This window comes from Barbus barbus (genome assembly GCF_936440315.1).
Source record: "Barbus barbus genome assembly, chromosome: 44".
In the NCBI taxonomy this organism is placed as follows: domain Eukaryota; kingdom Metazoa; phylum Chordata; class Actinopteri; order Cypriniformes; family Cyprinidae; genus Barbus; species Barbus barbus.
In genome coordinates, this window is record NC_136722.1 from 19989111 (window position 1) to 20002409 (window position 13299).

Sequence of the window (13299 nt, forward strand, 5' to 3'; positions counted from 1 at the left end):
GCTTGTTTCTTCACAATACCTGCAGAACTTGTGATGATTCGGCTGGCGGCTGGCCTAGAACACGGGTGGGTATATGCAAATGTTGGGGGCGTAACTATTAGTGATCCTGAGTGTAACGTCACAGTCGGTGTTATGTTCTGAGTCGCCTAATTTTCAGTGGTCTTTTGCATTCACAAGATTTACATAAGGAGGAGGAAACAATGGTGTTTTTTCACGGTATGTCATTTCCATGTACAGAACTCTTATTATTCAACTATGCCAATGGAAATACAGTTTTCCATTCTATGGCACCTTTAATATGTTATTTTTTATACTGTTATTCAACAACAACAAAAACAGTGTAACCTACTTTTGGGAGAAAACACGTTGCAACCAGTTCTTAGTAGGAGTATTAGTTTGTCTTTTTATGAAAAACAGACCGTTTCTGGGTCTGAAATGTAAAGTTGGTAATTAAAATGTAGAATATTTTTTAATGTTCTGCAACAGTTTATGTCTAAGATATTTTTAAAATGATGGCACAAATTTTACTGTAATGTTGAATGGCTATAGTATTTACACTTGTTATCCCCAGAAATTGATATAAAAAAAATAATACAAGTAATTGTGGTATTATTGGTACTGATTATACTTGCCTTTATTCATAATTCATAGCCAAAAATATATTTATGATTACAAATTTACAAAATTTTATTTTAGATGCTGTTGGTCATGATTAACTGGATTATTACATTTTTAATCGATTAAAAGCACCAGGAAATAAATAAATATATATATATATACCAAGTGAGATGTATGTATATAGATTGATGCATGTGTGTGAATATATAATTTTTTATTTTATAAGCTAAAAATTATGAATTTCTTTAAAGAAGCATTCCCAGAATTCCCTGCATGAACTATCATGTTTGTTTACATTTTATTTTTAACATGAGCTTTAGTGTTAGTGTGTGCGTTATATTATGACTGGTCAAAGTTTTTATGAACTTTTAAATCATCACTTGATTTCTTTTTTCATTGTATTGTCTATGAGTTAGTATATTTTACAGAAAAAGCCAGTTTTGTTGCTGTTACTCAGGGCTGATAGGGCCGAGGTGACATTTGGTGACTGACGGAATAGCTCCTCTCGTTAAATCCTCTGAGCGGATGATGATGATGATGATGATGATGATGGTGGTGGGGCGCGGGCACGGCGCCTGACTTGTCTCTTCATCATTAGCTGGCTGTAGTGAGGAGCGCGCGGTGGCACTTTATCGCGCTCTCCTCTCTCGCGCTCTCTCATTCCGGCTTGAGCGCTGTGCCATGGTAGCGCGTGCGTCTTCGTGTGCCAACCTCGCGTGCGCTCAGAGCGTCGGACCTCGGCGAGATGCTGGAACTATAACGAGAGCTCAAATGTTTGGAGGTTCTCCACTGGATTGTTGGTAAATGTTCCTGCCCCACTCTCTGACGATCATGCTTTATTTCCAGCTGGTGATCATGGCGGGGACGGTCATGCTGGCATATTACTTCGAGTACACGGACACGTTCAACGTGCACGTGCAGGGCTTCTTCTGCTACGAGACCGCGTACACGAAACCCTACCTCGGACCCGAGGACACAAGCGCCATCCCGCCTGCCGTCCTGTACGCGGTGGTCACCGGAGTCCCCACGCTGCTGGTGAGTCACTCAAGACAGTGCTTGTGCAGTCACTTCATTGATTTCTAAATGCTATTGAGTGATAAGGTGATATTGATTATCATTGAAAAGTTCATTTATCGATCAATGATAGAAAAAAAATCTTGAAATTGATGCATGATAACCGATTGATAAGCGATTATATTGATTTTCATTGATAGGTGCTTTAAATGTATTACTAAATAAATGAATGATTGCATAAAAGCAAATTAAGCTTTGTATTATTAAGCTAAGTATTATTGATTGACAAGTTATCTGCTGATTTATTTTTGTGCATTCAAAATTATTGATTAAAAAAGAATGATTGCATCAAGGCAGATCAGAGTGATAAGTGATTTTCATATTAATTTATATCTGATTTCATATTCATTACCTGGTAAGTGTTGATGAATTGATAATTGACTGAAAACACACACATCAGGTTAGGAACTGATTTATAGGTTATTACTTGATATTTATTTTCCTTAATGGAGTATGTGGTTATGATTCATATGTGATTTTTACATTGGTTTTCAGTGATGTGTTATTTTAATTAATTCATAAATCAATAATTACATGAAAGGCTATCAGATTGATGTGATCGCTTGACATTGATTGTCTTTAATATAAATACTGATTTGAGATTTTGATATTGATTTTCATTTGTATTTTTTTATTGATTATCAAATTTATCAAAACTTGATTTATACTTGATATTTATTTGCTAGAGGTTATGATTTTCAAGTGATTTTCATATTGGTTTTCAATTATGCGTCATATTAAGTACCTCACAAATTCATAATTACATGAGAGGCTCTCAGACCTGAGATTGATGTGATCACTTGATATCGATTGTCTTTCATATTAATTCATACTGATTTGAGTTTTTCATATTGATTTGAGTTTGTATTTATTATTATTATTATTATATATATTTTTGCATTTATGGATTATCAAATTAATAATTGCATGGAAGCAAATCAAACTCGAGATGCAAAACTTGATTTTGATTGATTAGATAAATGATTGCATGGAAGTAGATCCGGCTAGAGACTGATTAGTGGTTTGAGATAATTTTTTGCAATTTTTGCCAAGTGCCATGGGTTCTAGTGGTTCTATAATAATTAATACATTATTTGTTTTAGATTTGGATTGGATAAGTGATTTTGCTTGATTTCTGCTTTCTGAAACACTTTAACGTGCTATTTATTATTGATTGAGCAGCGTGCAAGTGATTGCATGAAAGTATGTCAAGCTAGAGATGCATAAGAAAGAGTTTTAATAAAAAACAGTGCTGTGTGATGCTGGCAATGCTGTCTGAGGTATAGAAATCAAGCACACCATGAGTCTTTAAAACGAGACTTGTGTGTGAGTCATAACTGCCTTTAGTCGACACTGCTGTTCATCATCACTTTCACATTCAAATACATTCCAACTCTGCTGATTTAGTATGTTTATTTATAATTTAAAGGTTATTAAACCATTGCATAGAATACTCATTTTCATGCATGCGGGACTGTATAATTAACTAGATCCAAATATGTTTACTGAACATGTTCCATCTTGGTAAATCAACATAATGAGATTTCATTATCCATGCATGCATAAATTAAACCTGCATATCATAAACCCCCCTATCGCTTCATATCTTGCTGAAGACAAAGCCTTTGATCTTAGATCACACCAGGCACTGCCCCAATACTGAATGCCTTCATAAGCTTGACTATTCACTGACAACTGTGTCGTTGTTTAATAAAACTTGTTCATTGAAAACTGCAGTGTTTTTTTTCATAAGGGAAAACAGCAAACTGTGAGTATAGACATCTCACTGTCTATAATTTAATGTTAACCAGCCCACATTATTTCATCAGTGGCAGTGACTCAATCTGAAGTGCCACCATGCTGGACCTTTGCTGCTCTGTCAGCTCATAGTGTGGTTCTGTATCCAGCTAATGTGTTTATCAGATGAATGGCAGCAGATAAAAGGACGTTTTATGCTTAAAACGTGAACCTCTCTGAGTTCTCTTTTGGTTTCATTATTTATTTATGCTAGGATTGCATTTGATTGGACTCTTATTTTGATTTTGATTTATTTTTATTTGTTTGCAGATTTTTATTTATTTGTTTATTTATTTACTTTTTCTTTGTCCACTGAATGATCACAAATGCTATTCTTGAGCCAGGGTCCAAATATAATTTTGGTTACACCTGCCATAAATATTACTTATCAGCCACAAAAATATGGCTTAATAAATAAAAATGATCATTAATGATAACAGTGACAGTGGGGTGGGTACAAGCCAAATTCAATCAATGGAGCCATGCAATTTGTCTTTTTTAAGAGTGTTATAAATTTAGTATTTTTATTTTTAATAATAGTTTTTGTCTCAATGACAATTAGATTATTTAGCTCCTTTTTCTTTGTATACACTCTTAAAAATAAAGGTGCTTAAAAGGTTCTTCACAGCGATGCCATAGAAGAACCATTTTTGGTTCCACAAAGAACCATTCAGTCAAAGGTTCTTTAAAGAACCATCTCTTTCTCCTTTTTATAATCTAAAGAACCTTCTTTCGCCACAAAGAACCTTTTGTGAAACAGAACGGTTCTTCAGGTGTTAAAGGTACTTTTAGACAAAAACGTTTCTTGGCATCGTGAAGCACCTTTATTTTTAAGAGTTGCATTTTTACTTTTGAACCTTGGTAAATATTTTTCTCAAATTTATCACTTGGTGAGCATAAATTTTGAACCTTTTCTTCAGATTTCCAACACCTTATGGTTTGTCACTTTACATGTCGAACAGACTATTAATTCCTGTTTAACTGAGTGGTTTTGGCTAGAATAAACTGCAGCGTGGACAGCTAAAATTATGGCAGTAGTGTTTGGTATGTTTAGCTAGGCTGGTATGGCTTCATAGTTTTGAATGCAAAAAAAGATGAATGGAGGGAAGAAAATTAAATATAGAATACTTATTTTCAGTGATTCCCTCCTAGACTGTTTCCAGACTCCAATAGATGCATGTTTCATTTACAGTGCTGTCAGATTATAAGTGCTGCTACATGGCAGCTAGGTTGTTATATTTTTCCCCCCAACACCTTTCTGAGTAGCACAGACAGATATTGGCTCATGTTTTTCTAGACAGAAAAAATAACAATCCGGCTGCCACGTCGCAACACTGTGACCCCAGCCAAAGCTGTCGTAAAGAGACATGAACTCTATCTCCACAAAGTACTGCTCGTAAACTCCACGGCGGACTCGTACTGAAACATCACGCTGTGATTTGTAGTCTGAAAGGCTTGCGGTAAATATATGAGCTTCAGACAGAGATATTGCTCAATTTGAGCTGATATTGGCAAAAATGACATTGATGCGTTAAGGTGCGGATTATAGGGGAAAAGTCTTGCAAAAGTGAATGATTAAAGAAATCCCTCAACATAAGTTCGCTGTCGGATTTGGATGTGATTGTGCGATAGATATCACACGTAGACAGTCAGACGTTTGGATAAAGCATACTAGTATTGCCATCACATCTTCATTTAAAACAGATTGCAACATAAAATCCTATTTAATACCGATAACGCTTCTGATAATGAATGGAATTTGATGATCACTGTCAAATGTGCTAAACCACAACAAAGCCCATTCTTTATCAGAGATTATAATGAGCAAACTTAGAGTATAATCATTTTACCCAAACATTTAATGACTTTTCAGGATGACTTTTGCAGATTTACTTGATAGCGCAAGGCTGGGCCAATAGTTGTGGAAAAATCAAAGGAATATTTCACCCAAAAATGAACATTTGTTGAAAATGTACTCACCCTCAGGCCATCTGTGATGGAAATGAGTTTCTTTTTTCATCAGAAAAGATTTGGAGAAATTTAGCATTACATCACTTGCTCACCAATGGATCCTCTGCAGTGAATGGGTGCCGTCAGATTGAGAGTCTAAACAGCTGATAAAAACATCACAGTAATCCACAAGTAATCCACACAACTCCAGTCCATCAATTGATGTCTTGTGAAGTGAAAAGCTGCATGTTTGTAAGAAACAAATTGATCATTACAAAAAAAAAAATCACTGAAAAAGACACTTAACCCAGATTGCTCCTGGGGGACTGTCCCTGTAATAAAGACGTGCTGCAGTCACTTAGGGCAAAAAAGCAATTACCACACAACTAATAACTATAACTAATAAGCTAATATAAGCATGCACATATTTTACAGCTTGATGTCATTTTAGGTGAGTCTCATAGAAAATAAAAAATAATCTATAAAAAATAATATTTGAATAAGGAAAATCCTGTGATTAGGACCTTTTTGCTTTGAAATTTTCATCATTAGGCTAAAAAATTCTGCTACAGTCATACTGTAAACAATGTCTGAACATTTTCATTTTAAATCAGTCTAAACTCAAATGCATTGCAAATACTACTATGATAAATACTTTATGATTTAAATTATATATTTTGTGCACAATAATGATTTATTAAAGGATTATATATTGATAGTCCCAAAATACGACTCATATAATTTTTCTCTTTTATTTTCTTTTGATCATGGAGTGAAATATGACCCAGACATATTCATGAAAGTTTTATGCGATTCATTCACAAATAACTTTTTATTCATATTTTTATTTATCTCTCTCTCTGATGTTTGTATTGTCAGAGGGTTTCATCTTTTGTTTGTACAATATGTATATGCATATGTGTGTGTGTGTGTGTGTGTGTGTGTGTGTGTATATATAAGGTTCAGTTAGAAAAAGAAAAGGTTCAGTGTATTTCAGTATTTCAACAGTTGCAATTGCAGTTGCAATTATGGTACATTAATGTTTAAAAAGATTATGATTGCAGAAGGTAAAATTATCAATGGAAATTATTAAATAGTTAAAAAAACACTGAAGAACCTTTATTTCTTTGAGTGAAGCGTATACTGTTTTTGATCTCTGTATCTTTCTGACTTTGAAGCCGGTGAATTGGTGTTTTTTTCTATTACGCTTACAAACTGTGTTTTTTGAACCACAGATACAGATGACAGCCGTCTGCTTCTGACATGCAGTCAGATGTGATAGATCATCATCACCTTTCATATCGACTTGTTACAGATTTTGAGGCTTTCCAACTACTTCTTTTATATCTTGGTGTACACTTGTATATCAAAGTAAGGTTCACAGTTGAGTTGTGACTGCCATCAGGGACAATTTAACAACAGTTACCATTATCAAAAACTATTTTATGGCAAATCCACCGTTATGCTTTCAAACACGAATGCAACCGCATCCATTTTGCAGTTGTAGACTGTTTATATTAATGTACATGAATTCAGCCGCCATTTATGTAATCGTTAGATCATCAAAATACAGTAAATTACTTCACAATTCAGAGGTAATCACACTTATCCTGATCATTCCCACTCATTATATTGAATGTATTTTGTCTGGCAGACTTTCTTTCAAAGTGGATATCAATAAGTAAAGTAATTAAGATGACACAAAATGAGCAAGTGGTTTCAAAATCATTTAGTATTCTGCAGTGTGCAAATAATGTGCTCTGTCGGTACTGACCACAAACAAAGTCCCTTTAAGCAAGTCAATTCATGAAGATGTATTGTTGTTTTGACTAACGACACTGTTGTTGAATTGTATAGATCGTAAAGAAAGGTCTTTTACTGGCTCAATGTATTGGGCTAAAAGACAAGGTGTGCCATTTTGGTGTCTACATAAAATAAAATTTAGAAAAGTGACTTTTTTTATACATAAAAATATATTGAATTCAAGTGAAGTGTCTTCTTTAATGTTTCAGATCATTTTTGTGAAAATAAAATGTCAAAATATGAGTGAAACAATGTTCCATCATCAGTCAGCATAATAGTAATTATAAAAATGATACAGCATATTTATTCTGACCTGTAGTTGTTAAAATATTTAAAAGAATAAGTGATAATATGACATTTTATTATTGATTAGATATCAAATATAATATAAATTATTTAAAATTTCTTGCTGACAAAAGGGTAAAGCCTAGTGGTTTAATGTGTAGCGTAAGATTAAAATAAAAAAAATTAGTTCTCAGAAAAAAATACAACATTAAACAAGACATGTTTTAATGCAAGGAGAACAAAATGTATTGAACTTTTATTGTTTTGATTCTTGAAAACCCCCTCTTTGTCCTTGACCCATGGACATGTTACCAGATTGTTTCAAGTTTAGTTTGAAACATTTTTCAGGACTTGAAGGTATGGAAGTCCATTTCCACCACACAAGAAAAAAAACATGCTTCGGTAATCCATAATTATGAAATACTAAGTCATAATTATAATATAATTATCATAGAACTATGACTTGTTGAAATACTTTTTATCTCATATAATTGTGACATAATTTCAATATTTAATCTCATAATTTAGATGTATGACAAATGACATTTTGAATTTGTATATTATAATTTAGTCTTAATTATGACTTTTTGTCTCATAATTATTATTTACCAAAGTGTGATTTATTTATTTTTTCATTCTTATGTGATAGAAATGAGCTTCCATTTGAAGGTGATGAAAATGCTTGTAAGTACTGGTTAGTATCTATTAGTAATTTCCTCTTTCTAGGACGAAATCACAAGAAATTATTCTTAATCCCCATTTTTCAACACGTACACCATTGCTGAGATTTGGTTTCGTTTAAATCTCTCGTGTCTATGTCTCAATGGTCTTCATATATTTATAATCTTCTGTCAGGTGTCTTTTCACATCCCACTAATGAGACTGAATTCAGTGGCTAAAGGGTTTCTTTACAAAAATGGTGATTTAAAAAATGTAATGAGGAACATGAAGAGATTTTGACTCTCTGGAGTTTAGTTTCACAGCATTAGTATATTCTCCTTATTCAGTACATCCATATAAAAGACCTCTAGATTTCTCTCAGCTTTATGGAACGGACTGAAAAGACTCTCTGTTAACAGAAAATGGGCCACGAGGAGTATGCCGTTCATTAACACAGTCCAAACAAATATCACTCCATTGTCAACAGCGATCATCTGGGCCCTACAAACCAGCGAGAAACCAACAGATGTTCATGTCTGGCCGAGTGATCAGGACTTCATGCTTGAATTGCTGTGTGTGTTTATGGAGTTTTAGCCCATTAGGTTGGAAATGGTTGAGTTTACTAGCCCACTTGTCATTTATTGGAGTGATGTTAAGCATAAACATGAGAATAAATGACTATAAAACTGTTATTTAACGGTTTTAAACCAAGTTTGTGTAAAAATAAGAAGCCAGGAAATTAGTTCAGTTGCTTCCTTTGGATGTTTCTTCATCTTCTTGAGATCTACAGGCAGCATTTGAGGTTGGCAAGCTTGTGTGAAAACATACAACATAAGAGTATGGTGTAACGTTGAGGTATTCCTGCTCAGGTGGAGGACTGTAACCTCGTGCTTGGAGCTTAACCCTGAAGATTTAACCTCATTATTCTTATGCAGATTAGTTCTTTGTGTTCGTATGCACTTGAAACCATCTGTACTATAATCATTTTTTAACTGTTTGGTGTGGAAGAACCCCTTTCAGAATATTAACAGATTTTAACCAGTTTTAACAAGTGAAAAAAGTTTTAATGTACATGTGACAGGGCCATTTAAAATGTAATCTAGTGCTTAACTGCTGACAGTATAAGCACTCGCAAAATTCCTAAATCCCTGGTAGCCCTTCGGGCAGGTACTCCTCAGATTTTGGTAGCCCGAAAATTTATTTTCCCAAATAAAATAAAGACCATAAATGTTGTTTCAATACGCAAATATCAACGAATATCAAGGAAAGAGTTTTATTTTACTATTTACAAGGTATCTGCAGAATTCTTAAAAATCTATTTAAGGCAATTTGAAAAATTATTTCTTATACCATTTAACGTATTTAAACTGTCTAAGGCCTTAAAAACTCTTCAGTTTAGTTGTATCAAATTTAAGGACCCGTGGGAGCAATGTTCCCTCTAATTTTTTTTTCTTGCTGAGCAAAACTTTTCTCTATTGGGCAATACACTGCAGTTCAAAAGTTTGGATCAATAAAGTTTTTTTAAAGAAGTTTCTTATGCTCATCAAGGCTGTATCTATTTGATAAAAAATACTGAATATTATTTCACAAAATAATATTGTGAAATATTATTGGTTTAAAATAATTGTTTTCTATTTTAATATACTTTAAAATGTAATTAATTCCTGTGAAGCAAAGCAGTATTTTCAGTGTCACATGATCCTTTAGAAATCCTTCTAATACGCTGATTTTTAATCAATGTTGGAAACAGTTGTACTGATTTTTTTATTTTAATTTTTTGTCAGTTCTCTTTGGTGAAACTAGTGGTATAAAAATGGCATGCATCACCTTTAATATCAGCATGATATTAATCTCATTATTCAGTGCAAGAAAAATATGATTTCATAATCTATCATTATCAAATCTATTAATCTATTGAATAAATTGCATTCCTTTTCAACAGACATCGCCATGCTCTTATTTTTTAGCCCTCTAAGTACCTGACATATAGAGACCATTTTTCACAATCCAATAAATTCCTAATGGATACAATCAAGTAATTTTTTCCTGTTGAATATCCATTTTCATTTGGAAATTGTCAAGTTTTTTTGTTTTTTTTCTGTGAGTTTGCTGCAGTAAATATATATTTATATTGTCCATACGTACCATGGTAAAGTCTTAAATTCTCTTAAATTAGTTTTTGTCAACAAATATAGGCTATGATATAATATGTGATTAATCTGATTAATCAACAACTTGTGTAAGTAATTTGATTGACAGCCCTGGTTTAAATCTATTTCCTGATGGATATAGAGATCAAACAGAAGTGTTTCTCAAATGGCTATGTTGTTGTTTTTTTCTTCTATTTTTCCTGTCTTTTCGGATCATTTTCTTTTCTGCTGGATGCTCATAACCTAGATTCTGCAGTATGTGTGTGTGTAAAGCCTTGAGCGGTTGTGCTACTGTTTTGAAGTAAGGAGGGGAGCAAAGAGGCCACCAAACTCTTATGCTTCTCTACCCAGATATTTATGTGGAGGTTTTTGCAGTTTGAGAATGTGAGATTAAGTCGCTCGGCTTTTGGAAGCAGAAGATCCTACTTGCATCTATAAGCCCCAAAAGCAAACCCTTGAGGAGCTGGACAAGCTCTTAAATCACTCTGACAGATCAGGAAGAGCCTCAAGCTCCATGTGTGTTCTTATCCTGGTCTCGTTACCTCAGTCAAACCAGGATCTCTGCACTCATGAACAGAGGAAGAGAAAGAAATGTCTTAAATGCCTAAAATCTTTATGGAACCTAAAATCCATTTTTAATGATGACATGAATTTGCCCAATTCACTTGATTTAATGAAGTGATGATTCAATCCTAGATGAAGTATCTGTTACTATATGTGATGTTATTCTGAATGTGACAGGATATTAAACAACCATTGGGAATTGAATGGATTATGAAGGGGAGGGGCTAAAATGAGAGGGCTTGATGACATCAGCATCATATATATATATAGAGGTGGGCGATATGACCAAATTCTTAATCACGATGACTAATTTTATATCACGGTAATGATATATATCACGATATAGTAATTTTTCTTTCTTTTAAAAAGGTGTTTATGATATTAAAATCTATGATACCATATAATTTTCATAATCCTTGTCACCAATGTCAATATAAAACTAATACAAGCCTAAAAAGAGACAAAAAAAACAACAACTCAAGCTGCGCTGAAGATAAATAAACAGTCAGTGATGAAATAAGGATAAGAAACCAATTGCAAGCAATAGGACAAAAAAACTACAATAAATAAGAAACGCTACATACATTGTGTAAATTAATTAGTCTTCACTGTGTTAATTCTATCTATCTATCTATCTATCTATCTATCTATCTATCTATCTATCTATCTATCTATCTATCTATGATAGATATAATTAACACATATATTATGTATAGATTCTATACATATATATAAATATTATTATTATTTTATTTTTTTTATTTCTTCTTATTAAAGTTACAAAAGTGATTTAGTCAAGAGCATTGAGAGATTTTCTAAGAATGTGCTATGATTAATGTGAATGGCACACAGAACGAATATTGGACAGCTTCCCCTTTAAGACCGAAGTCCTTATCCAATATACTGTTACATATGTTTTCTCTTTCAGCTGTTTCCTCTCTCTTAAGACCTAAATCGCTGTGTTTATGAGGATACTTGCAAAGACGGGGATTCTGATGCATATAAGTGTGTTTATGTAATCGTTCAAAGCCAATAAAGCGGGGGGGGGGGGGGGGGGGGGGGGTGGCCATGCTACAGATGTAGTCCCTCATTTAGGAACGAGCTCCTCGTTTTGTTCTGGTCGTTCTCCACCTGGTTCTGTCTCCCCTTCACGCCTTGTGGTGGCGTGTAAAGACCGCAGTCATCCAAATTATGAAAAAGTATTACCGTAAACGATGTATTTTGCGACACCACGATATAAACGATAGAACATAATATGAAATGATAGACTTTTTATTTCGTCCATCTGATATATATCGTCATATCGCACAACCCTATATATATATATATATATATATATATATATATATATATATATATATATATATATATATATATATATATATACATACAGTATCTCACAGAAGTGAGTACACCCCTCACATTTTTGTAAATATTTTATTATATCTTTTCATGTGACAACACTGAAGAAATGACACTTTGCTACAATGTAAAGTAGTGAGTGTACAGCTTGTATAACAGTGTACATTTGCAAGACACACTTGTCTTTGTACTCCTCACCTGGTTGCCGCCACACACGCTTGACACCATCTAAACCAAATAAGTTTATCTTGGTCTCATCAGACCACAGGACATGGTTCCAGTAATCCATGCCCTTAGTCTGCTTGTCTTCAGCAAACTGTTTGCGGGCTTTCTTGTGCATCATTTAGAAGAGGCTTCCTTCTGGGACGACAGCCATGCAGACCAATTTAATGCAGTGTGCGGCGTATAGTCTCAGCACTGACAGGCTGACCCCCCACCCCTTCAACCTCTGCAGCAATGCTGGCAGCACTCATACGTCTATTTCCCAAACACAACCTCTGGATATGACGCTGAGCACGTGCACTCAACTTCTTTGGTCGACCATGGTGAGGCCTGTTCTGAGTAGAACCTGTCCTGTTAAACCGCTGTATGGTCTTGGCCACCGTGCTGCAGCTCAGTTTCAGGGTCTTGACAATCTTCTTATAGCCTATGCCATCTTTATGTAGAGCAACAATTCTTTTTTTCAGATCCTCAGAGACTTCTTTGCCGTGAGGTGCCATGTTGAACTTCCAGTGACCAGTATGAGAGAGTGAGAGCGATAACACCAAATTTAACACACCTGCTCCCCATTCACACTTGAGACCTTGTAACACTACCGAGGAGAGAAAATGGCTAATTGGGCCCAATTTGGACATTTTCACTTAGGGCACTCACTTTTGTGGCCAGCGGTTTAGACATTAATGGCTGTGTGTTGTTATTTTTTAGGGGACAGCAAATTTACACTGTTATACAAGCTGTACACTCACTGCTTTACATTGTAGCAAAGTGTAATTTCTTCAGTGTTGTCACATTAAAAGATATAATAAAATATTTACAA

At 34.2% G+C, this 13299-nt stretch overlaps 1 protein-coding gene across 1 annotated transcript in view; it reads left to right on the forward strand.

Annotated features, from left to right (window-relative positions):
• Window positions 1-1422: 1422 nt before the first annotated feature.
• LOC306863670 (phospholipid phosphatase-related protein type 5-like) overlaps window positions 1423-13299 on the forward strand; it is a gene marked incomplete at both ends in the record, with an annotated part of 39705 nt that continues 27828 nt past the window's right edge. Inside the window, one exon of the mRNA XM_079407176.1 lies at window positions 1423-1653. Within this exon, the coding sequence (XP_079263302.1) occupies window positions 1423-1653 (231 nt within the window). The remainder of the gene's footprint in view (window positions 1654-13299) is intronic.